We start from the raw sequence: 27,247 nt of genomic DNA, 5'->3' as shown, positions 1-27,247 counted from the left end.
TGCAGGCTTCTGAACTGAGGGCTGATAACAACTTGGGTCGTCCTTCTTCTCTTTAGTCCGAATGACACAGCATCCCTGATTTCCATAAAGAACTTCAAATTTTGATTCGTCTGACCACAGAACAGTTTTCCACTTTGCCACAGTCCATTTTAAATGAGCCTTGGCCCAGAGAAGATGTCTGCGCTTCTGGATCATGTTTAGATACGGTTTCTTCTTTGAACTATAGAGTTTTAGCTGGCAACGGCAGATGGCACGGTGAATTGTGTTCACAGATAATGTTCTCTGGAAATATTCCTGAGCCCATTTTGTGATTTCCAATACAGAAGCATGCCTGTATGTGATGCAGTGCCGTCTAAGGGCCCGAAGATCACGGGCACTCAGTATGGTTTTCTGGCCTTGACCCTTACGCACAGAGATTCTTCCAGATTCTCTGAATCTTTTGATGATATTATGCACTGTAGATGATGATATGTTCAAACGCTTTGCAATTTTACACTGTCAAACTCCTTTCTGATATTGCTCCACTATTTGTTGGCGCAGAATTAGGGGGATTGGTGATCCTATTCCCATCTTTATTTCTGAGAGCCGCTGCCACTCCAAGATGCTCTTTTTATACCCAGTCATGTTTATGACCTATTGCCAATTGACCTAATGAGTTGCAATTTGGTCCTCCAGCTGTTCCTTTTTTGTAACTTTAACTTTTCCAGCCTTTTATTGCCCCTGTTCCAACTTTTTTGAGAGGTGTTGCTGTCATGAAATTTCAAATGAGCCAATATTTGGCATGAAATTTCAAAATGTCTCACTTTCGGCATTTGATATGTTGTCTATGTTCTATTGTGAATACAATATCAGTTTTTGAGATTTGTAAATTATTGCATTCCATTTTTATTTACAATTTGTACTTTGTCCCAACTTTTTTTGGAATCGGGGTTGTAGGAACACGTCAACCAGGGCACTCTCGTTCCAACCGCATGATGCTCCCAACGTCCGGAACTCGATGGCATAATCCGAGGTAGGTCGGGACCCCTGCCGCAGCTCTATGAGCACTCTTGCCACCTCCCGCCTGGACAGAGAATGGTCGAATGTTTGCCTCATTTCCTCAGAGAATTCCTTGAAGCTGGAACAGGTCGCGTCAGTGTCCCAGACCGTCGTCCCCCATTCCCTGGACTTGCTGGTGAGGAGCATGATGGTATAGGCTACCCGGGAGCATTTTGTGGGGAAAGCCAGAGGTTGAAGCTCCAAGATCAGAGAACACTGATACAAAAAAGATCTGCAGGTACCTGGTTCTCCACTGTAGGGCTGAGGCGAAGGGAGTCTTGGTTCATGGAGAGCAGCGGTGGCAGGAGGTGAAGAAAGAGACGGCTGGGCAGGGGTAGGCACGGCTGGAGTTGTGTGGCTAGGAGGTTGATTGAGTCAGACAGGGTGGCCAGGTTCTGAGTGATCTGCCCGAGTTCCTGTTGGTGGGTTCTGAGGAGGGCTCCTTGCTGCTGCATAGCCGTTCTCAGATGGTTAAGTTCCGCTGGATCCATGTTGTCCAGAATGTACTGTTAAGGATGGCGAGATGTGGTGAGTTAGGATCCAATAGCAGAACACAAACCAGAAAATCCAGTGAATAAAAAATGATTTAATTAAAGTCCAAAAAGAGTCAATGAGCAAAAATAGCAAAAATAATCCAGACAACAACGAGGTAGACAAAGACAAAGTGCTAATATGAAAAAAACATGAAAAATAGTTCTGCCAAAAACTGGAGACAAAAACACGTAGTGCAAAAAACATGAAAAACTGACAAAACGTGAGTGCAAAAAAACTGTGGCTAAGACTAGGCAAAGCAGAGAGCAAAAATCCAGGAAGCAAAAAATGGCACAGAGATGACGTGAGAAACAGACAAGACATTCTGGCAAAGTCCCCTTCTTCTTCTTTGGTTTATTGGCAGATCACATCTCTTTGGTGCATACCGCCACCCACTGTACAGGAGTGTGTAATGGGACTTAGCAGACTATCATGGCTATCTGAAGTTTAAGAAAAAAAAAAAGGATCCTAGATCCTTTTAATTAAACCTGTATCATTAAGAAAAATAAATAGGGATTTGATCCTATCTCTCTGCATTCCTTCTTCCTTAAGGATATTTTCTATTCCATTATCAGCCTCTCTTTCTCTCCATTGCTGTCTGTGTTCTGTGTATTTATTGCAATTAAATAAAACATGAACTACATCTTCTAGAACTTGACATTCACTACATAAACCATTACTCTTCCCTATTAACCGTCGAGTGCCATTAAGACCTGTGTGACCCAATCTTAGTCTACTATATACCACCTCTTCCCTTCTGTTGAGACCTGATATTATCCTTTTCCCCCAAACATTTTCCTGGATCTCATGATAATGCCTTGCATTGGATTCTACCTTCCATTCATTTTGCCATTTAAGTAGAACTTCTGTTTTTATTTTAGATTTAGCTTCTCCCTTCCCCATTGAAATATTAATTCCTATATTTTCTTTTTCCAGCATTTTCTTAGCAATTTTGTCAGCCACTTCATTTCCTTTAATCCCAACATGAGCTGGAACCCAACAAAACTGAACTAATAATCCAAGGTTCTTAAGATTCAATAAAACATGTCTTGCCTCTATTACCAAATCCTCTCTTATTGAGTTTCCTGTTTCAAAGCTGAGTAAAACTGCCAATGAATCAGTACATATGACAGATCTTAGTGGTTTGACTTCTTCAATCCATCTCAGAGCAATTATTCTTCCCGCTAATTCTATAGAATATATTGACAAAAAGTTGCTAAGCCTATATCCATACTTTTTGTTGAATTTGGGAATATATATCCCGATTCCACAATGCCCATCTTGTGGATCTTTTGACCCATCTGTAAATATCTTAATAAAACCATAATATTTAGATATAAGATGTCTTTGGCTGCATTCTGCAAGGCTTTGTTCATTAGGCTGCTCTGCTTTTTCATTCAGCAGTTCTAAATCAATGGATGGAACAGGCAGCACCCATGGAGGAACTGTACTCAACACAAGTGCAGGGCTTAAGTTAAAGTCTTTAGTTCCATATTCTACCCCTGTGTTGTTAATATGCCATCCAAAACCAGAACTCTTTTTGAATGGTATTCCCAACACTCATTTAGAACTGATACAGCAAGATTATTTATGCTCCCTTTAAGTCTCACCCAGTATGTTAAGGACAGTTTATCAAATCTTAGTTTAAGTGGGGTTTCTTCAGCTTCTACTAACAGTGCACAGGTGGCAAAGTCCCCTTCTGAGAACGGCCTATTTATACACAGCAGAGCAGACCAGGACGTGAATGCCGGCAAGATGGAGGTCCCGTCTCGGATCCGGATTGCACTGAACTGGGAGATAGTAAATCTCCGGGGTGGAAGTCCGGGGCGGGTCATGACAATTAGTCAAGATTAGTAATAAGGGCTCTGCAGAGTGATAGGATGTTAAAATTGACTTAAATTTTATCAGGACCATAAACACACAACAAGTCCATACCTCTACAGTAGCAGGATGTGAGGAGCATCCACGTTAGTGCTGATCCTTCTTATGCCCCTTTTCCACCAAAGCAGTTCCAGGGCTGGTTCGGGGCCAGTGCTTAGTTTGGAACCGGGTTTTCTGTTTCCACTGAACCAAGAACTGGCTCTGGGGCCAGAAAAACCGGTTCCAGGCTAGCACCAACTCTTTGCTGGGCCAGAGGAAAGAACCGCTTACATCAGCGGGGGGCGGAGTTGTTAAGACCAACAACAATCACAAGACCGCAAAAGGTCGCCATTTTTAAGCAACGAGAAGCAGCAGCTGTACAAATGCGAAGTTATCCATTATTATTGTTGTTGTTGCTGCTGCTTCTTCTCCGTGTTGTTGTTGCTTCGATGTTCGCGCCAAGGTTTATGCAAACGCAGCGATGTAACTGACGTATACAGCGATGTAACTGACGTATACAGCGATGTAATGACGTGGCTCCCCTTAGCACCGCGAGCTATGGAAAAGCAAACTGGTTCTCAGCTGGCTCGCAAGTTGAACGAGTTGTGAACCAGCACCAGCACTGGCCCCGAACCAGCCCTGGAACTGATTTGGTGGAAAAGGGGTATTAGAGGCTAGTTCCCTGAGTTTGTCTGGCCCTCCCTGCTCCACATTGCTCATTTTTATTTATGAGTCAAAGACTGCCCTGCATTGACTGCCCTGCATCCCCCTCACTGCCCCAATGCCCTGGGGTGCGCCACAGTCCCACGCCCCTCCCAATGGACATGTTGAACAAATATGAATCAAAAGGTTTGATATGTCACATGTGTAACAAGTTTTTGGAATGTGTTACAGGCCTGAAATGCAGGACTGGATGGATATTAACAAATGAAATGATGTTGACAAGACAAAACATGAAATAGCTTGGGTTCATACTATATACAATGAAATACAAGTCAAAGTAAATTTAGAAATCATTGCTTTCTTTTTTTAATTTGCATTTTCCATACCGTCCTAACTTTTTCTGATTTGGGGTTGTATAAAAACCAAAAACTCACAGTACAAGTGGAAGATTTTATTTGTCTTCAGTAACCACTTCAAGATCCAGAGACCAAGGTAGTAGAAGTCACCCCTGACACCAGTCAATCAAAGAAGACCATGCACACATACATTTACACAATCATTCACACCTATGGGCTATTTAGCATAGTCAATCCACCAACCAGCTTTTTTTTTTTTTGGACATTGGGAGGAAAACCAGAGACCTTGGAGGAAACCCATGTGAACATGGGGAGAAACTCCACAGAATTTCTGAGGAGCTGTGCAGCACTGTGCAGTGCCACCCACTGTGGCATTTTATTTTATTTTATTTTATTTTAACATTTGATTTTTATTTTGGTGGTTTTGTGTTGGTGTTTTGAAATGTCTTTTTTAGCTTCAGTTTCAGTAGACAAGACATAAAACACTTTTCTTTAGGGTGATTATGAATGTTAGGTTTTGTGAACTAGCACCACAGCCACACCAAATTAGCTTTGACAGAGGAAATGTTCTTCCTACAGAATTTCGTGGATGAAATGAAACATAGCATTGTCCTGTCTCACTAATATTCACTGCTTTAATTTACACCACAAGCTACATGAATATGAATTCAGCCACTTTGTGACACTTCAGTAGTTCTTTTTTTCGTCCTTTTTTACAGGAATCTTGGGAAATCTGGATTGCGAGTATCGTGTTTGGGGCTTGGTGAGTCTTTAGCCAATTATTACACCATCATGAGACTCTGACTGTGAGCTTGAGCTCTTCATTTTCCGGGGCACAGCAGAGAGCTTCTCTCTCTCTCGCTCTCTCTTTGTGTCTCTCACCGCTCTCTCTCCAAGTGGCCTGACTAATCGATGGCTTTGTGAAAAAGTGATGAGCCAGTTTGGAAACAGAACTACAAAACAAACATTAAAGTAATCCTATTAGTTGAGCTGGAGCTCTCATTTGAGTGCAAAAAGCAACAGTTTCATGATTGAATGAAAAGTTCCTTCTCCTGTTTCAACAAATCAGATTTCAATCATCAGCATCCATTGTGTTTGGAGCATTACATACTTCAATGCTTTAACTGGCATCTGCTCAGCTAACCCTCCTGTTAAGCTTTCTCATATTAATGTTTAATTTATAACCCATGACAGACACAAAATGCTTTGCAGTAATTAGCTCACACAGCCAAGACACAGCAGGGCTGAAATAAGTTGATGTGAAATAGTTTTCTGAGTCACATTTACAGTGGGGCAAAAAAAGTATTCAGTCAGTCACCAATTGTGCAAGTTTTCCCACTTAAAAAGATGAGAGAGGCCTGTAATTTTCATCATAGGTATACCTCAACAAAATGAGAAAAAAAAAATCCAGAAAATCACATTGTCTGATTTTTAAAGAATTTATTTGCAAATTATGGTGGAAAATAAGTATTTGGTCAATAACAAAAGTTCATCTCAATACTTTGTTATATACCCTTTGTTGGCAATGAAAGAAGTCAAACATTTTCTGTAAGTCTTCACAAGGTTTTCACACACTGTTGCTGGTATTTTGGCCCATTCCTCCATGCAGATCTCCTCTAGAGCAGTGATGTTTTGGGGCTGTCACTGGGCAACATGGACTTTCAACTCCTTCCAAAGATTTTCTATGGGGTTGAGATCCGGAGACTGGCTAGGCCACTCCAGGACCTTCAAATGCTTCTTACGAAGCCACTCCTTCATTGCCCGGGCAGTGTGTTTAGGATCATTGTCATGCTGAAAGACCCAGCCACGTTTCATCTTCAATGCCCTTGCTGATGGAAGGAGGTTTTCACTCAAAATCTCACGATACATGGCCCCATTCATTCTTTCCTTTACACAGATCAGTCGTCCTGGTCCCTTTGCAGAAAAACAGCCCCAAAGCATGATGTTTCCACCCCCATGCTTCACAGTAGGTATGGTGTTCTTTGGATGCAACTCAGCATTCTTTCTCCTCCAAACACAAGTTGAGTTTTTACCAAAAAGTTCTATTTTGGTTTCATCTGACCATATGACATTCTCCCAATCCTCTTCTGGATCATCCAAATGCTCTCTAGCAAACTTCAGACGGGCCTGGACATGTACTGGCTTAAGCAGGGGGACACGTCTGGCACTGCAGGATTTGAGTCCCTGGTGGCGTAGTGTGTTACTGATGGTAGCCTTTGTTACTTTGGTCCCAGCTCTCTGCAGGTCATTCACTAGGTCCCCCTGTGTGGTTCTGGGATTTTTGCTCACCGTTCTTGTGATCATTTTGACCCCACGGGGTGAGAGCTTGCGTGGAGCCCCAGATCGAGGGAGATTATCAGTGGTCTTGTATGTCTTCCATTTTCTAATAATTGCTCCCACATTTGATTTCTTCACACCAAGCTGCTTACCTATTGCAGATTCAGTCTTCCCAGCCTGGTGCAGGTCTACAATTTTGTTTCTGGTGTCCTTTGACAGCTCTTTGGTCTTGGCCATAGTGGAGTTTGGAGTGTGACTGTTTGAGGTTGTGGACAGGTGTCTTTTATACTGATAAAGAGTTCAAACAGGTGCCATTAATACAGGTAATGAGTGGAGGACAGAGGAGCCTCTTAAAGAAGAAGTTACAGGTCTGTGAGAGCCAGAAATCTTGCTTGTTTGTAGGTGACCAAATACTTATTTTACAGAGGAATTTACCAATTAATTAATTAAAAATCCTACAATGTGATTTCCTGGATTCTTTCCCCCCATTCTGTCTCTCATAGTTGAAGTGTACCTATGATGATAAATTACAGGCCTCTCTCATCTTTTTAAGTGGGAGAACTTGCACAATTGGTGGCTGACTGAATACTTTTTTGCCCCACTGTAACTCCAGTTATCAAACCCGATGAAATAAAATTCCTGCATGGAGAATGAAAGCTTTAATGTAACTTCCTTTTATGGAGAATGAGATTTAGAGTGGAAAAAGCTACAGGAGTCACTCTGTTTTCAGAGATTCAAAGAACCTGTTACAAAGAACCTGTTTCTCTGATGAAAACATTTTCACAGCATCTTGATAATCTCTGGGATTCATGCAATGTTTTTGTTTCTTTTTTTTACTTCCTGTTTTGGTAATGCCATTGTAATAATTAATTTGCCTCTTAAAAAAAAAGCTTTGATATGAAAATGAAAACATGCTCATAAGCAATTACAAACTGTTAGACACTAATAAAATGTTAATTTATATCTAATAGGTCTAAGTGTTGGTGTTTAATAAATCTAAAAAGTGTTAGTGATCTGTATGTCTTGAAGATGTTATACCGAGTCTCTGGACACTACTGAAGTAAGACTAAAAGGCTATAAAAGCACTCGATATAAATGGAGGCATATGGTGGGCACACTGCACAGCTATGATACCACTCAATTTGAAAATATAATTACAAAAATATGGAGTGTGTCACCACAAAATGAGTCAAGCAAAAGTTCATTCTAACATTTAGTGATTTGAAATGATAGTGCATCAAAAATAACCCATATATCATCGATTTAATTTTGCTTTAATCTGTAATAATTTTTCATTATTCTATAATGTATCTATCACCAAAATATTATACTGTAAAACAATCTATAAATATGACTTTGTAGGCCGATACATGTGTGCTATGCATTAATTTCAACTGACACATCACAAAGTTTACAGCTGATTTTCTTTAAACTTGATTGTGATACCTGAGGATGATGACCTAAAACGCTTTTGCTCATTTGTCTCAATTGGCTGCACCAAATTTAACAAATGACCCTTTTTTAAATTAATTAACTGTAGATTTAGAATATGCAATTTAAAATAACTTTTCATTTTAAATTGCATTGAGCAATTTAAATTGAAGGACATTGAGCTGGTGACATCTTATAAGTTCCTGGGTGTTCATCTGAACAACAAACTGGACTGGACTGATAACACCACAGCACTGTACAGGAAAGATCAGAGCAGGCTGTATCTGCTGTGGAGACTCAGGTCTTTTGGAGTGCAAGGGACACTCCTGAAGACCTTTTTTGACACTGTGGTGGCATCAGTCATCTTTCATGGCGTGGTTTGTTGGGAGAGTAGCATCTCCACAGCTGACAGGAAGAGACTGGACAAACTGATCAGGAAGGCCAGCTCTGTGCTGGGATGCCCTCTGGAGCCAGTGGAGGTGGTGGGTGGGAGGATGATGATGGCTAAGCTGTCATGTATGATAGAGAACGACTCCCACCCCCTACAGGACTTACTCACTGGACTGCAGAGCTCCTTCAGAGGGAGGTTGCTCCACCCTAAGTGTGTGAAGGAGCGTTACCGAGATCATTCCTTCCTGCAGTTATTAGACTGTACAATCAGCACTGCTTACAGTAGACTCACATCTGTATGTCTGTCAATAGTTGTTGCATTGTTTTTTTCTGTTTTATCTTCTTTTGCAATTACGACCACCTGATATGTGTAATAAGTGTGTTTCATCTACTTCATAATTCCTCAAATTTATTATTTATCTTAGGTACATTTTTTCTGATACCATATATATATAATTTTTTTTTTTTACTTGTGTGGCTTGATATGTTCTCTTCTGCTGCTATCCACTGGGCTGCTGCAAACAGGAAATTTCCCCATTGTGGGATAATAAAGGTCTTCTTATCTCATCTCATCTCATCTCATCTCATTTCATCATCTCTAGCTGCTTTATCCTGTTGTCCAGGGTCGCAGGCAAGCTGGAGCCTATCCCAGCTGACTATGGGCGAAAGGCGGGGTACACCCTGGGCAAGTCGCCAGGTCATCACAGGGCTGACACATAGACACAGACAACCATTCACACTCACATTCACACCTACGGTCAATTTAGAGTCACCAGTTAACCTAACCTGCATGTCTTTGGACTGTGGGGGAAACCGGAGCACCCAGCAGAAACCCACGCGGACACGGGGAGAACATGCAAACTCCGCACAGAAAGGCCCTCGTTGGCCATGGGGCTCGAACCCGGACCTTCTTGCTGTGAGGCAACAGCACTAACCACTACACCACCATGCCGCCCTTATCTTATCTTATCTTATCTTATCTTATCTTATCTTATCTTATCTTATCTTATCTTATGACCAGCTGGACTCATTTTGTGGTGACATGCCCTATATGATTATAGAATATTTCCAGATTGGGGAAAGAAAAAAAAAGAAACACCTGATTGTTTTCCAATCTTGAGCTATCCAGTTTTGGTGAGCCTGTGCCCACTGTATTCTCAGATTCCTGCTCTTGCCTGACAGTAGTGGAAACTAATGTGGTCTTCTTTAGCCTATCTACCTCAAGGTTCAACATGTGTATTCGGAGGTGCTTTTCTGCTCACCACGGTTGTAAAGAGTGATTATTTGAGTTACTGTAGTTCAAACTATAGCTCATACCAGTCTGGGAGCTCTGCTATGACTTCTCTCATTTCCGCCAGCATAGCTGCTGTTCACTGCATGTTTTTTGTTTTTTTGCATCATTACTAAATTGCCAATGCCCCTGCAATTCTAGAGACTATTGTGCATGACCCAATTTGTAATGAAAAAATAAAATCTAAAAATTATACAATTTCCTTTTTAAGTGATTTGAGGTAAAATAACATAATGGACCCAACCACTTGAATCTTTTTCACCATTCAGATTTGGTCTATTTGTTGCATAATGGGTGAGAACTGTTACAATAAGCCTTTGAGAGAGAGAGAGAGAGAGAGAGAGAGAGAGAGAATGTACATGTGAGGAAAGTCAAGTATAACCCTATGTTTACACCAAAACTGATCTCACTAAAAAGGAGGGAGAGCTCCTCTGCTCTCGCTCTCCCTCCTTAAGTAGGGCGTGGTCACTGGGAAGACACACACAAACACAGGTTAATTGATGTCAGGTGTAGTGATTCTGCCACTTACCTTCCCTGACTCCACCCTCCTGTCCCAGACTGGCACTTGACCATGCCCCCGCTGCCACATACCCCAACCGCCCGACTCAGGCCGGGCGGCCGTCCAGCCTGCAGCCGACTCCCCCCCCCCCTTGACGGGAGAGGAAGTCCGCCATGACCATCTGCGCCCCCGGCCTGTGGACCACCTTGAAATTGAAGGGTTGGAGTGCCAGATACCAACGGGTGATCCGCGCGTTGGCATCTTTCATGTGGTGGAGCCACTGGAGGGGCGCGTGGTCCGAACAGAGGGTGAAAGGGTGCCCCAACAGGTAGTAACGGAGGGCGAGGACCGCCCACTTGATCGCCAGACACTCTTTTTCTATGGTGCTGTAGCGCCCCTCACGCACTGACAGCTTCCTACTGATGTACAGGATGGGGCGGTCCTACCCCTCCACCTCCTGGGACAAAACAGTCCCCAGCCCTCTGTCCGACGCATCGGTCTGTAACACAAAGGGGAGAGAAAAGTCAGGGGAGTGTAAAAGTGGCCCCCCACACAGTGCAGTCTTTACTTCAGAAAAAGCCCACTGGCATTGCTCCGTCCACTGGACCGGATCTGGTGCCCCCTTTTTAGTGAGATCAGTCAGCGGGCTGGTGACATCCGAATAATTAGGTATAAACCTACGATAATAGCCAGCCAGCCCCAGGAACTGTCTCACCCCCTTTTTGGTCTTGGGCCTCGGGCAGGCCGCAATTGCTGCGGTCTTGTTAATTTGGGGACGCACCTGCCCATTGCCCAAGTGAATGCCCAGATACCGTACTTCCACCCGCCCAATCGCACACTTCTTCGGGTTGGCTGTGAGACCCGCTCGCCTCAGCGACCTAAGGACGGCCCTTAGATGTTCGAGGTGCCTCGGCCAGTAATTACTATAGACGATGATGTCGTCGAGATAGGCGGCTGCATAGGTGGCGTGGGGGCAGAGGACCCTGTCCATCAGCCGCTGAAACGTAGCGGGTGCCCCAAACAGCCCAAAAGGAAGTGTGACGAATTGGTGTAAACCAAATGGTGTGGAAAAGGCCGTTTTTTCTCGGGATAGTGGAGTCAAGGGGATCTGCCAATATCCCTTTGTCAAATCCAGTGTCGAATAAAAGCAAGCAGTGCCGAGTCGATCGAGCAACTCATCAATACGAGGCATTGGGTACGCATCGAATTTAGACACCGCATTGACTTTTCTATAGTCCACACAGAACCGGACCAACCCGTCAGCCTTGGGTACCAAGACCTCCGGGCTGCTCCAGTCACTGTGGGACTCCTCGACGATGCCCATTTCGAGCATGGCCTCGAGTTCTTCCCGAACCACCTTTTTTTTGTGTTCGGGTAGCCTGTAAGGGCGGCTACACACTACCACCCTTGGGGGTGTCTCAATGTGGTGCTCTATGAGGTCGGTGCGACTGAGTAGGGGCGAGAACACATCCGAAAACTTGGTCTGCAACTGGGCGACCTCCGTGAGTTGGGTCGGGGAGAGGTGGTCTCCATAGGGGACCGGAGAGGTACGTGATGCCAATGCCCCTTTTTGAACCTCCGGCCCCAGCTCCGCCTTCTCCGGAACCACTGACACCAACGCCACGGGGACCTCCTCATTCCAGAGTTTAAGATTGAGGTGGTAAATCTGTAGTGCCCCACCCCTGTCCGTTCGCCTCACCTCGTAGTCGACGTCCCCGACTCGCCGTGTGACCTCAAAGGGTCCTTGCCACTTGGCGATCAATTTGGAGCTCGATGTGGGCAACAGTACGAGTACCTTATCTCCCGGTGCGAACTCCCTAAGGCGCGTACCCTTGTTGTACAGGCGGGCTTGCCTTTCTTGGGCCTGCCGCAAATTCTCCTGGGTTAGGTGGGTGAGCATGTGGAGTTTTGCGCGCAGGTCCATAACGTATTGAATTTCGTTTTTACTTTGGGAAGGTCCCTCCTCCCAATTTTCCTGCAGCAAGTCTAGAATGCCGCGCGGCTTACGCCCATATAACAATTTGAATGGGGAGAACCCCGTTGGAGGCTTGGGGGACCTCTCGCACTGAAAACAACCAGGGCTCGAGCCACCTATCCCAATTACGTGCGTCCTCAGTTACAAATTTTTTAATTATATTCTTGAGGGTGCGATTGAACCGTTCCACTAAACCGTCCGTTTGTGGGTGATACATGCTGGTGCGGATCGGCTTAATCCCCAATAACCCATACAGTTCGCGCAGTGTCCGTGACATAAACGTGGTGCCTTGATCAGTCAGAATCTCTTTCGGGATTCCAACTCGGGAGATAACGCGGAAGAGCGCCTCCGCAATACTGCATGCTGAGATATTGCACAGGGGCACTGCTTCCGGGTATCGCATTGCATAGTCCACCAGAACTAATATAAAGCGGTACCCTCGTGCTGACCGATCTAATGGCCCGACGAGATCCATCCCAATTCTTTCGAACGGGGTCTCGATTAAAGGATATGGGACATGAAACATAAAAGCATGCTATATCAGTTTCTTTCCATTAAAAATATGAATTAATTGCATCAACAAATACAAAATCATCTATTAAATTCAGCAAAATCATTATATTTGTGATGATTATATGGCATTTCTGCTCGACTTCCGATATGCATTTTTTGCAACCGGAAGAGCCGCTGTCACGTGATCATACGTCACAAAAACTTTCGGGCACAGTACAAGCGGGTAGATGAATGGAGAAGTGGATGGCAAGAAAATTGTTTTTATAGTCTTTAAAGTACATTGGACATCATACATTGGACATCATGGTGTATTGTGCTGCTTATGGTTGCAATAATTCCAATGGGAAATGCCCTGGAGTAAGTTTTTTTGCATTCCCCAAGGACCCGAAGCTGAGGAAAGTGTGGGCTCACCTGCGCATGCGCAGTAGGCTTCGCGCATGCGCAGTAGGCTTGGTAGGATAACTTTACAGAACACCTGTTGAAAAAAACTTTTGCACCTACTGTTTCCCACAAACTGTATTCGGACCATTTCACTGAGGATTCTTTCAACATTAATACTCAGGTACTGAGCGATATTAATTCATGAAACAGGAAGCATAAGGATGAGGAAAAAAAAAACAGTTCAAATCGGGAAGCCGCGCACACCTGCGCCAGGCTGCACAAATGCGCGCAGCTTCCCGACCCAAACCGCCTCTCTCTCATCCTTACACTTCATGCCTCATGAACCAACATCACTATTTTTTTTTTTTTAAATCGGATCTGCACGATTCAGCTGTGAAAAAGGCGGCATCCGCTGAAAGGCACGCTGTTTGCATCCCTGCACGGAGGCCAGGGGACAGGGCAGGAATATTTTTGTTGATATGAGTGATCCGGTGCGATTTCGCGACCCCCCTGTTGAAGACCTCTGCGCTAAGCGACTGAAAGCCGAGGTAAGGATTAGTATTATAATTTTGGGTGTATCAATTATTGATTATCATAATTCTGACTTGTTTCGCCATTTTGAATGTTTTCATCTCGGACTCTGGAAGCATTGTATCTCAATCAATCTCGAAAAATCTCATTCTCATCTCATCTCATTATCTCTAGCCGCTTTATCCTTCTACAGGGTCGCAGGCAAGCTGGAGCCTATCCCAGCTGACGCCTATCCCAGCTGACTACGGGCGAAAGGCGGGGTACACCCTGGACAAGTCGCCAGGTCATCACAGGGCTGACACATAGACACCGACAACCATTCACACTCACATTCACACCTACGGTCAATTTAGAGTCACCAGTTAACCTAACCTGCATGTCTTTGGACTGTGGGGGAAACCGGAGCACCCGGAGGAAACCCACGCGGACACGGGGAGAACATGCAAACTCCACACAGAAAGGCCCTCGCCGGCCCCGGGGCTCGAACCCAGGACCTTCTTGCTGTGAGGCAACAGCGCTAACCACTACACCACCGTGCCGCCCTCATCTCGAAAAATATCAGCAAAAAAAAACTAGCTTGCAACGGACTTTAGCTAGATCTATGATGAACTTTCAATGTATGATACAAAAATAATACTTCTTTCAACAGATCATTAGCCTTTGAGCAGAATTGTTTTTAACTTACCAGGAAGTGTTATCGAGCCGACCGCTTTCAGTTTCATGAGGGCTGAATGAACTCTCACTCTCAGAATCATCTGACCCATCAGAGTAAAGACAAGATCCATGTTCATGTGAATTTCCAGCTATCGGTTCGAATTGATAGGGTCTAACTTCACATCTCTGTGAAACATCGGGAATGTCACTGTCGATGGTGTCCATTTCGGTAACCTGTTTACATTTGATTCCCAAGCGCTGGCTCCTTGGAAAGTTTTTGTGACGTCACGGGTCACGTGACCACCTAGCTCATTAACGAATCCTTGTTTTACGCTGATGTATAGAAAAACTTGAATAATGTGATGATTTTCACATTTTTGACGCCCTGCAGTGATTTAGATGGCATTTCTTATGTCCTTTATACATAATTATGCCCAGGTAAAAATCCATGTCCCATATCCTTTAATGGTAGAGGGCGCAAAGGCGCTTTTGGAATGGCCGCTGGATTTACTAACTGGCATTCGCGGCACGCCGTACACCACCTACGAACATCGCCGCGAATCCCCGGCCAATAGAATCGGGCCATTATTCGGGCTAGTGTCTTATCCTGCCCTAAGTGTCCAGCCATGGGATTAAAGTGAGCCACCTGGAATACCAATTCCCGGCGGCTCTTTGGAATTAAAAGCTGCATGACTTGTTCTTTCGTCTGAGTGTCCTGCGTCACTCGGTATAATCTATCTTTCATAATAGAAAAATAAGGGAAGGACGGGGTGGCATTCGGCGGGAGCGTTTGACCATCGATTGCTCTCACTTGGTCAAACGCATGCCGCAGAGTCTCGTCTCGCGACTGTTCTAACAGGAAATCCGCTAGGGATTCCCCGAGAGAGAGAGGAGGAGCCGGTGGCTCCTCACTCTGACGCGGAGATGATGTAGACGGCTCTGTGACAGCTGCTCCCGCCAAGGCGACACCGGGACCTCCCCCTACTGAAGTATGGCAGGACCCACTCTCCACTAAATGGCTCATCAACTCCCCGAATCCCGGCCAATCAGTCCCCAAAATTATTGAGTGGGTGAGGTGAGGATTAACCGCCACCTTTACTACGAATTTTTCCCCTTGGAAAAAAATGTGGACCGACACCAACGGGTAGCTGTGAACATCCCCGTGCACACACAACACCTTCACCCCCTGTGCTCCCCCCAATGCCTCGTTTTGCACCAGGCTTTGGTGAATTGAGGTTTGATTACAACCAGAATCCACCAATGCCTGATATGTATCCCCTTGAATACTTACCGGTATGCGATACGCTCCGGCCCGATCAAGGGCGGCCTCTGGCGCGTCAGGGATCCGAACCACCGCGCCCACCTCCATCGCCATGCACTGCTGTTGAAGGTGGCCTGGCTCCCCGCAGTGCCAGCAAACCGGCCCGGGCTTCCTCTCTGCACCGGTGTTCTGGGGCTCACTCACCTGAGGGGGGGGAGAGACAGACACAGAAGGGAGAAACGGAAGGGCACCACAGGTGCGGCAGGCCGGCTGGGGTGGTGCTGGCCCCCGCCTCCACGGTGGGGGAATGGGGCGAGGACGGGACACAGGAGGAGGGGGAGAGAGAGAGAGAGAGAGAAGAGGAGAGAAGAGAAGAGGCTGTCTGCTGTTCTGCCGCCGGAACAGCCGCCAAATGGTCCTCTGCCAGCTCGACTACCTGATCCAGCGACGCCGGGCGGTGGCACTGGACCCACTCCGCGGTTCCTACTGGCAAGCGAGCGATGAATTGCTCCAGCACCACCTGGTCGATGATCCCCTCGGCGTCGCGGTTGTCGGCCCTCAACCACTGCCAGCAGGCATCCCGGAGTTGCTGGCCAAACACGAATGGCCGGCCGACTTCCTCCAAGCGCAAAGCGCAGAAGCGCTGGCGCTGCTGCTCCGGTGTGCGCCCCACACGCTGGAGGACAGCCCGGCGGAGGTCCGCGTAGGCCAGCCGGCGGTCGGCGGGGAACTGTAGCGCGGCCAGCTGTGCCTCTCCCGTTAGCAGAGGGAGGAGACGTGCCGTGCGCTGCTCCATCGGCCACCCCGAGGCCTCCGCGACTTGCTCGAAGAGCACGATAAATGCCCCGGGGTCATCCTGCAGACCCATCTTGGTTAGGGTGAGGGGGGACAGGCCTGCGGTGGGAGCGCTGGTGGACCCCGCCGATGCAAGGAGGTGCCGGAACGCCTCCCGATCTTCTTGCTGGGCCAGCACCAGGGCCTCGAAGCGCTGTTCTTGTTCCTTTCAGAGGGTGACTAGCGCCTGGTGCTGGCTTTGCTGGGCCATGGCGAGGGCGTGGACCAGGTCAGCGAACGGGGAGCACTCCACAGGGCTGATCGGCTGAATAGGGCTTTATTGCCACACTTTTCAGTGAACAATCTTCCAATCGAACAGACACACACACACACAACCAGCGTCTAGTTCGGGGCTGAGCTCCTCTGCTCTCGCTCTCCCTCCTTAAGTAGGGCACAGTCACTGGGAAGACACACACAAACACAGGTTAATTGATGTCAGGTGTAGTGATTCTGCCACTTACCTTCCCTGACTCCGCCCTCCTGTCCCAGACTGGCACTTGACCATGCCCCCGCTGCCACAATTACATATCTGTGAGTGGCAAAAGTATGTGAACCTTTGCTTTCAGTATCTGGTGTGCAGCAATAACTGCAATACCTTGTGCAGCAATAACTGCAACTAAATGTTTCCAGTAACTGTTGATCAGTCCTGCACACCAGCTTGGAAGAATTTTAGCCCATGCCTCTGTACAGAACAGCTTCAGATCTGGGATGTTGGTGGGTTTCCTCACATGAACTACTCGCTTCAGGTCCTTCCAAAAAATTTCGATTGGATTAAGGTCAGGACTTGGACTTGGCCATTCCAAAACATTAACTTTATTCTTCTTTAACCATTTTTTGGTAGAACGACTTGTGTGCTTAGGGTTATTGTCTTGCTGCATGACCCACCTTCTCTTGAGATTCAGTTCATGGACAGATGTCCTGACATTTTCCTTTAGAATTTGCTGGTATAATTCAGAATTCATTGCTCCATCAATGATGGCAAGCCATCCTGGCCCAGATGCAGCAAAACAGGCCCAACCCATGATACTACCACCACCATGTTTCACAGATGGGATAAGGTTCTTATGCTGGAATGCAGTGTTTTCCTTTCTCCAAACATAACGCTTCTCATTTAAACCAAAAAGTTCTATTTTGGTTTCATCTGTCCACAAAACATTTTTCCAATAGCCTTCTGTCTTGTCCACGTGATCTTTAGCAAACTGCAGACAAGCAGCAGTGTTCTTTTTGGAGACCAGTGGCTTTCTCCTTGCAACCCTGCCATGCACACCATTGTTGTTCAGTGTTCTCCTGATGGTGGACTCATGAACATTAACATTAGCCAATGTGTGAGAGGCCTTCAGTTGCTTAGAAGTTACCCTGGGGTCCTTTGTGACCTTGCCAACTATTACATGCCTTGCTCTTGGAGTGATTTTTGTTGGTCGACCTCCCCTGGGGGAGGGTAACCATGGTCTTGAATTTCCTCAATTTGTACACAGTCTGTCTGACTGTGGATTGGTGGAGTCCAAACTCTTTTTAGAGATGGTTTTGTAACCTTTCCCAGCCTGATGAGCATCAACAACGCTTTTTCTGAGGTCCTCAGAAATCTCCTTTGTTTGTGCCATGATACACTTCCACAAACATGTGTTGTGAAGATCAGACTTTGATAGATGCCTGTTCTTTAAATAAAACAGGGTGCCCACTCACACCTGATTGTCATCCCATTGATTGAAAACAGCTGACTCTAATTTCACCTTCAAATTAACTGCTAATCCTAGAGGTTCACATACTTTTGCCACTCACAGATATGTAATATTGGATCATTTTCCTCAATAAATAAATGGCCAAGTATAATATTTTGTCTCATTTGTTTAACTGGGTTCTCTTTGTCTATTTTTAGGACTTATGAGAAATGAAATACTGATGGTTGAGGTGACATCATGTGGATTTGACATGATTACTACAATGCTGACTCAATATTTCCACCCAGGGCCACATAAAATTTATGAATAATGGATGTTGTAGTCTGTGGGCAAAGTCAATATAGAAATAACCCAGATCTCTGAGTCTCAAGCTTTTCACAGTCCTGCTCATGAAGCTCTCTGTACATTAACTGTAAAATATTGATACAGTTCTTGATGGATTAGCATGTACTGCACTGATTCAGTAGGTACAACCAAATGGGATTAGCATATATGTTATCAGGATTGAAAATTTTTATTTGAATCATCAAATGACAGCAATATCAATGTGGCATACAGCAAATAAAAGCTTGTGAAGACCTGTGTACTCTAGCAGTTTTTGTCCTTTTATAAGTTATATTGAGATTTTTGGCTTAAGCATCTAGGAGGTAAATGAAGTACAGAGGAAATGACCATTCACTACCTCACTGCAGTCTAATCCATCAAATAGCCTCACTACTCTCTTTTCTATGTTACCACATTCTAAATTGATTCCTCTGTCTGTTATTAACTATTTCTACATGGAATTTCTAATCTCCTTCCCTCTCTCTTTCAGGAACATGGGTGACATTTGGGGGTCAGATTTCAGATGAGGTGGGGACACCTAACAAACATGCATATATAAGCAGTAACATTTCATTTTAAATATAGATTAATCTCTAAGCCAAACAGAGCTCATGTGCAGTGCCAGAAGCCACCAGGCTCTATAGTAACACTACATATGAATCATTCTGTGGTGCTCTCTTACTAACAATAGCTATATTTTGCGTGGGTTATTGCTGTCTCTGACATTCACTGGGGCACAGACACAGCCCCATTAGTCAATCATCCATCATAAAAACTACTGCAGAAAGCTCACTGTCCCCAGAGGCAAGGTATATGATGTCCAATCACATCAGGGTGGCTATCTAATCAAATTAAGGTTGAGTTTGGAATATCCCTCTTTTTTATGGCCCTATAGTAAGCTGTCTAAGTTAATAATGTTTATAATTGTCACTGTTTCCTTTATGGTCAAATCCACACACCACCCTACAGTCACTGTCACTCAGCATAACAACACATCATCATCAGAGACAGAGAGAATTTAGAAATATACTAGCTTCTATCACTCAATGTTATTATTAGATGTGTTGTTATTATTGTCATAGATGTTGTCATACTTATGTTTTGGCAATATTGTATTTGATATAATCGATAATACAAAAGCACTAATGTAAATTAAGAAAGAGAAGAGAGAAATGCCAAGGCAGATTGTTATGCTCGTCTTGTTTTACTGTTTTGCTACTTGCAAGAAACATGCGAAATGAGCGGCTGTGTTATTATTAGCTCAGACAGATGTGCCTAATTTATGTTACATTACATAATAATGCATCTCTGAACAACTGCTATTTTCAGCTACCTTAATGAAGACATTGTGTATGGACACTGTGTGAATTGTATTAGTTCAGCACTCCTGATTTGAAAAAAATAAAAATAAATTATATATATATATATATATATATATATATATATATATATATATATATATATATATATATATATATATCTGTGTGTTTGTGTAGGTAGCAGAGCAGCTAATGACTATAGCCTATGAGAACGGGGTTAACCTCTTCGACACAGCTGAGGTTTACTCAGCCGGCAAGTGAGTATGATCATTCTGTTCTGTCTGTGTTTATCACAGTCCAAGTCTGCCCTTGAATAGATTTTAGAACACACAAACTGCTCTCATGAATAACTGGATTTTTTTTTTTTTTTGTATTTCAAATGAATTATGTCAGTAAACCTGCACTAGCCATTAGTTTAACCTTTTCACTTTTGATTTGACTTAGCCTTTTCATATTATACCTTCATAATCATGCAAGACAGTGCAAAGGCTCTATAACACAGAACTACAGAAAGCACAATAAGTGAATTCCAAGATCAGATATTTGCTCAAGTTGTTGCAAATTCTGCAAAGACTGAACAAATTTGTCAGTTAGCTGAAGATCTTTTCTGAACTGGACTGACCTAAAAGTTCTTGAGTGACACAAGTGGCTAAGCATCTACCCTGTCTCCACTTTCATCAGGAGATAGATTATGATCTATGGCTGGAAGGCTTAGGCAGGATATTTAACCTGATAGTAGCATCACATATAAAGTGGCTGTTAGTTAGTGCCCTTCTCCAAGCTTATGCAGCTGCCACTTGACACTCTGAAAAATACATGATGGCTGGATTCCCAGGCCTCATCCCCCTCCCAGACTGATAGCTGTCATACAATAGAGGAAAAATGAGCTAGTAGAAACTTAGCCACAACTGCAATTGAGAGCAAAGAGTGTACAAATAAATACATTAAAATAATAAATAAATTAAAATAAAAACTCTGACCTCTCTTTGCCATAATCATGAAGTTAAGTTGTGAAAATTTGGTGGGGAGCAAGAACAAAGGCATAAGCTCTGTTAACCCCTTTCCACCAACGCAAACCAGTTGCTAGTTCTGGGCTGGTGCAAGAGCTGGTTCAACTTGCGAACTGTTTAAGAACCTGTTTGCTTTTCCATGGGCTAGAGAGCCACATCATTATGTCACCGTATACATCGCCATTTTCCCAGCCGCTAGCCCAGCTAGCACCATTAGCCCACCACACTAGCTCCATTATAATCCTTCCCCTAGCCCCTGATGCAAGCAGTTCTTGGTTCTCACCCAGCAAAGAGTTGGTGCTGCTTTGGAACCAGTTTTCCTGGCTGAGAGCCAGTTATTTGGCTTTCAGCACACAAAGAACTGGTTCAAAATTAGGCACTAGGCACTGTCTCCAACCTAGTCCTGGAATTGCCTTGGTGGAAAAAGGGGTATGTGTGTACATAACCAACCAAGACATAAAACACCTGTTGTTCAGGCTCTTGCAAGAAATCTGATTACATCAATGTCACAGCTAATACAATCGCATGCTATGCACATTTCACTATGATCTTCAAATTTAGAGAATGAACATCGACAGGAATTGCTTCTGGTAAAATGGTTTCAGTACAGATAAACGTGTAAATTACACTGACAGTCAATGAAAATGTCCAGGTGACATTTATGAAAATAATTTTATTCATAAGCTATGAAATCATATACTAGAAGCTTACAGATCAATATACTGACATTTAACTCGAGATGAATAAACAAAAAATCACAATTGTTGTGAGCTTTGATAATGTACAGTCCGAACAAAATGGATACCCTGTAATTGGAAAGTTGCAGCTTCAGTACCGAGTATTGTCCCCACCAACAGCAATACAAGCCGTCAGTCTGCGACGCATACTGCGTATCAAACGGCGAATCCTGTCTTGTGGAATGGCCTGCCACTCCTCTTGAAGAGCCTGGATCAGTTGACCTCTGTTCATGGGACGAGGAACACGGTTCTGGATCTGAACACCAAGGTGATCCCATAAATGCTCAATGGGATTGAGATCAGGTGAATACGCAGGCCATGGCAGGGTTTGGACATTCAATCGACGCCCAACTTCTGAAAAACTTAGGCCGGCTTGCACCATGCCAAGGGCCCGCCATCTGTCATCTGGATTTAACCGTGGCATCTTGGACATAAGGAATACAAAAGTCGGCTTTTTCATGGCCTTAATAAAGGCTATCCAACCCATCCTTTCAACCGTGTACAAACTTTTGTTTTTCTCCAAAACAGCACTTTGAGCTGATTCCTAAAGACCACTCCCTGAAGACTATTGAAAAATGTTTGGATTGAGGAGAACTCATTAATGACTTCTGTGCACGCTATTCAATAGAAACATCTCAAAACAAACATTTCCCCAACTCCGTATTGCATAATATGTTGAATTATTGACCTGGACTTTTTCATTGACTGCCAGTGTATTATATAAGGCTAATTTTCAGGTTGTTGAGAGATATTACGCACACAGATACACAGCTACTTGATTTTTAATGTGTGTTATCCTCCCATAGAGCCGAAATAATTCTTGGAAATATCATCAAGAAGAAATGCTGGAGGTATGAAACCACTAGGGGAGAATTGTACTAACACTATAGATTGCTATGAAATGAAAGTGCTAATCCATAGCTTGTTACAATAATGCAATCTGTTACCATAAGGAGTACACTCTTCTTATGGTTAATCTCCAATCATTAAATGATTTGAGATGTGTCTAACTCATGTTTACTTTGATTGCCCTGTGTGTGCGCGTGTGTGTGTGTGTGTGTGTGTGTGTGGGTGCATCTTTCTATTCAGGAGATCAAGTCTTGTGATCACTACCAAACTTTACTGGGGAGGAAAGTAAGTACATTAAAAACAGGATATCACTTATTTACCGATGTGATGCTGTGTTGTGGAGTTACTGTATTTATATACACTCACAGGCCACTTTATTAGGAACACCCATACATAACCCATACATAACATAAGTTATCTAATCAGCCAATCCCTTATGCAACACAATGCATAAAATCATGCAGATACAAATCAAGAGCTTCAGTTAATGCTCTCTTCAAACATCAGAATGGGAAAACCTGTCATCTCTGTGACTTTCACTGTGGCATGGGTGTTGGTGCCAGATGGACTGGTTTGAGAAACTGCTGATCAGAAACTGCTGATCTCCTGGGGTTTTCACACACAACAGTCTCTAGAGTTTACACAGAATGGTGCGAAAAACAAAAAACACTGAGAGACAGTTTTGTGGGTGGAAATGCCTTGTTGATAAGAGAGGTCAGAGGAAAATGGACAGATTGGTTTGAGCTGCCAGAAAGAATATAGCAGCTCTTTACAACCATGGTGAATGGCAAAGCATCTCAGCATGCAACAGCAGAAGATCACATTGGGTTCCACTCCTGCCAGCCAAGAGCAGGAATCTTACAACCCCGATTCCAAAAAAGTTGGGACAAAGTACAAATTGTAAATAAAAATGGAATGCAATAATTTACAAATCTCAAAAACTGATATTGTATTCACAATAGAACATAGACAACATATCAAATGTAGAAAGTGAGACATTTTGAAATTTCATGCCAAATATTGGCTAATTTGAAATTTCATGACAGCAACACATCTCAAAAAAGTTGGGACAGGGGCAATAAGAGGCTGGAAAAGTTAAAGGTACAAAAAAGGAACAGCTGGAGGACCAAATTGCAACTCATTAGGTCAATTGGCAATAGGTCATTAACATGACTGGGTATAAAAAGAGCATTGTGGAGTGGCAGCGGCTCTCAGAAGTGAAGATGGGAATAGGATCACCAATCCCCCTAATTCTGCGCCGACAAATAGTGGAGCAATATCAGAAAGGAGTTCAACAGTGTAAAATTGCAAAGAGTTTGAACATATCATCATCTACAGTGCATAATATCATCAAAAGATTCAGAGAATCTGGAAAAATCTCTGTGCGTAAGGGTCAAAGCCGGAAAACCATACTGGGAGCCCATGATCTTCAGGCCCTTAGACGGCACTGCATCACATACAGGCATGCTTCTGTATTAGAAATGGGCTCAGGAATATTTCCAGAGAACATTATCTGTGAACACAATTCACCGTGCCATCCGCCGTTGCCAGCTAAAACTCTATAGTTCAAAGAAGAAGCCGTATCTAAACACGATCCAGAAGCGCAGACGTCTTCTCTGGGCCAAGGCTCATTTAAAATGGACTGTGGCAAAGTTGAAAACTGTTCTGTGGTCAGACGAATCAAAATTTAAAGTTCTTTATGGAAATCAGGGACGCCGTGTCATTCGGACTAAAGAGGAGAAGGACGACCCAAGTTGTTATCAGCGCTCAGTTCAGAAGCCTGCATCTCTGATGGTATGGGGTTGCATTAGTGCGTGTGGCATGGGCAGCTTACACATCTGGAAAGACACCATCAATGCTGAAAGGTATATCCAGGTTCTAGAGCAACATATGCTCCCATCCAGACGACGTCTCTTTCAGGGAAGACCTTGCATTTTCCAACATGACAATGCCAAACCACATACTGCATCAATTACAGCATCATGGCTGCGTAGAAGAAGGGTCCGGGTACTGAACTGGCCAGCCTGCAGTCCAGATCTTTCACCCATAGAAAACATTTGGCGCATCATAAAATGGAAGATACGACAAAAAAGACCTAAGACAGTTGAGCAACTAGAATCCTACATTAGACAAGAATGGGTTAACATTCCTATCCCTAAACTTGAGCAACTTGTCTCCTCAGTCCCCAGACGTTTACAGACTGTTGTAAAGAGAAAAGGGGATGTCTCACAGTGGTAAACATGGCCTTGTCCCAACTTTTTTGAGATGTGTTGTTGTCATGAAATTTAAAATCACCTAATTTTTCTCTTTAAATGATACATTTTCTCAGTTTAAACATTTGATATGTCATCTATGTTCTATTCTGAATAAAATATGGAATTTTGAAACTTCCACATCATTGCATTCTGTTTTTATTTACAATTTGTACTTTGTCCCAACTTTTTTGGAATCGGGGTTGTAGAATCAAGAACAAATTCCTATTAAAGTGGCCGGTGAGTGTATAATTATTTAGCAAAACACATCTCAGAATGTTTTATTTCACTTGTAACATGGCAATTTGCCTTCACATACACAATTTTATTTATTACAAAACAAGGTGGATTTTTTTGTTGCTTTACAGTTATATGTGATGTAATTTGATGAATGTCAATTAAATTGGTTAATTCCTGCTATTGTTTATGTTAAAGCAGCTATAAACAGTTATTCCCTCACCAGCTTCTCTGTTTCTCCCTCTAGATCATAAGATAAAAGATAAAGCATGTCACATGCTATAAGGTGTAATAGCAAAGCACAAAGCCCTTTGACCAGAAGACTCTCCTCTCACCAGAAAACTTGCAACATTACATTTGAATTACAAAGCAAGTCATGACATCTAGGAGCTGTGCTGTCATTTAAAATGAACCAACACCTGACCAGTATGAAATGAGAATTAAGAGCATGATGATATAACTAGCTTTAATCAATTTAAATGGACAGGTCATCCCAAGCCTATTATGTACTCTATGTGTGTGAGCGTGTGTGCGAGTTGCCTGACTTTGTAAGGTATAGGAATGCTCATCTATATGCATTAGCTGCTAAGCTGGAGATCAGTTCCATCGAGCAGAGTTAGAACTCCTTCAATCAGAGCAGACACACTTCTAAAGTCTCTAATGCTCTCTCATAATGGTGGATTAGGCTGAGAGGTTTGCAAAATTAGAGCGAGAGCAAGAGAGATTCAGGGAAAACAAGAAAAGGAGTAAGATTTCATTAAAATTCCGGCAACAGGAAACACTGTTTCATTGCAGATGAAAATGCATGCATTAGTTATAGAACTCAGAATGATCAGATTGGCTTCAAAGCCTGTTGAAATTTTGCTGTAGGAAGTCAGGGTGGTTTGTGTTATAACCTTGAAGATGTTTTTCCACTCATCCAAGGTTCTTTATGAGATCTTGACTCTCTTACTTCAATTTGAGGTTCAATCCATTTGAGCAAAATGCTTAGAAAGTCCTCCAGGTTATTTTGGAATGTTGTGGAAGGTATGGCAAATTGGTCTTGTGACTTAAATGACATTTCATCACTTATCCAAAGCCACAAGAAGTAGCTTAGAAATCTCTTCAAGGTTATAGCTCAAATTAAATTGCAATGATTTACTTGTCACATCTAATAATATTCACCTCTGGAAGGTGAAGGTGCTGAAACCCTGTCAAGACCTGAGTGATTATGATATTTTAATGGACTACCAGCTTACAAGCATTGTTGGTTTATACAAGCAAGTTCTGCTCATTTATATCTTACTTGACAGAATGTTAGCAAAAGTGTCCATATGATATCCGACAAGATGATCTTTTATTGAAGCCCCTATTTTTATCCCTGTATAACCAGCCCCTTGGATATACAACCCCGATTCCAAAAAAGTTGGGACAAAGTACAAATTGTAAATAAAAACGGAATGCAATGATGTGGAGGTTTCAAAATTCCATATTTTATTCAGAATAGAACATAGATGACATATCAAATGTTTAAACTGAGAAAATGTATCATTTAAAGAGAAAAATTAGGTGATTTTAAATTTCATGACAACAACACATCTCAAAAAAGTTGGGACAAGGCCATGTTTACCACTGTGAGACATCCCCTTTTCTCTTTACAACAGTCTGTAAACGTCTGGGGACTGAGGAGACAAGTTGCTCAAGCTTAGGGATAGGAATGTTAACCCATTCTTGTCTAATGTAGGATTCTAGTTGCTCAACTGTCTTAGGTCTTTTTTGTCGTATCTTCCATTTTATGATGCGCCAAATGTTTTCTATGGGTGAAAGATCTGGACTGCAGGCTGGCCAGTTCAGTACCCGGACCCTTCTTCTACGCAGCCATGATGCTGTAATTGATGCAGTATGTGGTTTGGCATTGTCATGTTGGAAAATGCAAGGTCTTCCCTGAAAGAGACGTCATCTGGATGGGAGCATATGTTGCTCTAGAACCTGGATATACCTTTCAGCATTGATGGTGTCTTTCCAGATGTGTAAGCTGCCCATGCCACACGCACTAATGCAACCCCATACCATCAGAGATGCAGGCTTCTGAACTGAGCGCTGATAACAACTTGGGTCGTCCTTCTCCTCTTTAGTCCGAATGACACGGCGTCCCTGATTTCCATAAAGAACTTTAAATTTTGATTCGTCTGACCACAGAACGGTTTTCCACTTTGCCACAGTCCATTTTAAATGAGCCTTGGCCCAGAGAAGACGTCTGCGCTTCTGGATCATGTTTAGATATGGCTTCTTCTTTGAACTATAGAGTTTTAGCTGGCAACGGCGGATGGCACGGTGAATTGTGTTCACAGATAATGTTCTCTGGAAATATTCCTG

The 27,247-nt window shown here is 43.5% G+C and overlaps 1 protein-coding gene across 2 annotated transcripts in view; it reads left to right on the top strand.

Moving 5' to 3' along the window:
* The window catches only part of kcnab1b (potassium voltage-gated channel subfamily A regulatory beta subunit 1b), a 162,080-nt gene that overhangs the window by 41,497 nt on the left and 93,336 nt on the right, over positions 1-27,247 (top strand). Inside the window, exons 2-6 of one of the 2 annotated variants that reach the window (XM_060905307.1) lie at positions 5,168-5,211; positions 18,979-19,016; positions 19,985-20,064; positions 22,361-22,405; positions 22,644-22,688. In XM_060905307.1, coding sequence (XP_060761290.1) covers positions 5,168-5,211; positions 18,979-19,016; positions 19,985-20,064; positions 22,361-22,405; positions 22,644-22,688 — 252 coding nt within the window. Of the gene's footprint in view, positions 1-5,167; positions 5,212-17,259; positions 17,279-18,978; positions 19,017-19,984; positions 20,065-22,360; positions 22,406-22,643; positions 22,689-27,247 lie in introns of those variants that run through there. The other variant, XM_060905308.1, reaches the window with a different exon arrangement.

The sequence above is a fragment of the Neoarius graeffei genome, chromosome 23 (genome assembly GCF_027579695.1).
Source record: "Neoarius graeffei isolate fNeoGra1 chromosome 23, fNeoGra1.pri, whole genome shotgun sequence".
In the NCBI taxonomy this organism is placed as follows: Eukaryota; Metazoa; Chordata; class Actinopteri; order Siluriformes; family Ariidae; genus Neoarius; species Neoarius graeffei.
The sequence above is the reverse complement of the archived record's forward strand: the minus strand, read 5'-3'. Positions and strand labels throughout refer to the sequence as shown.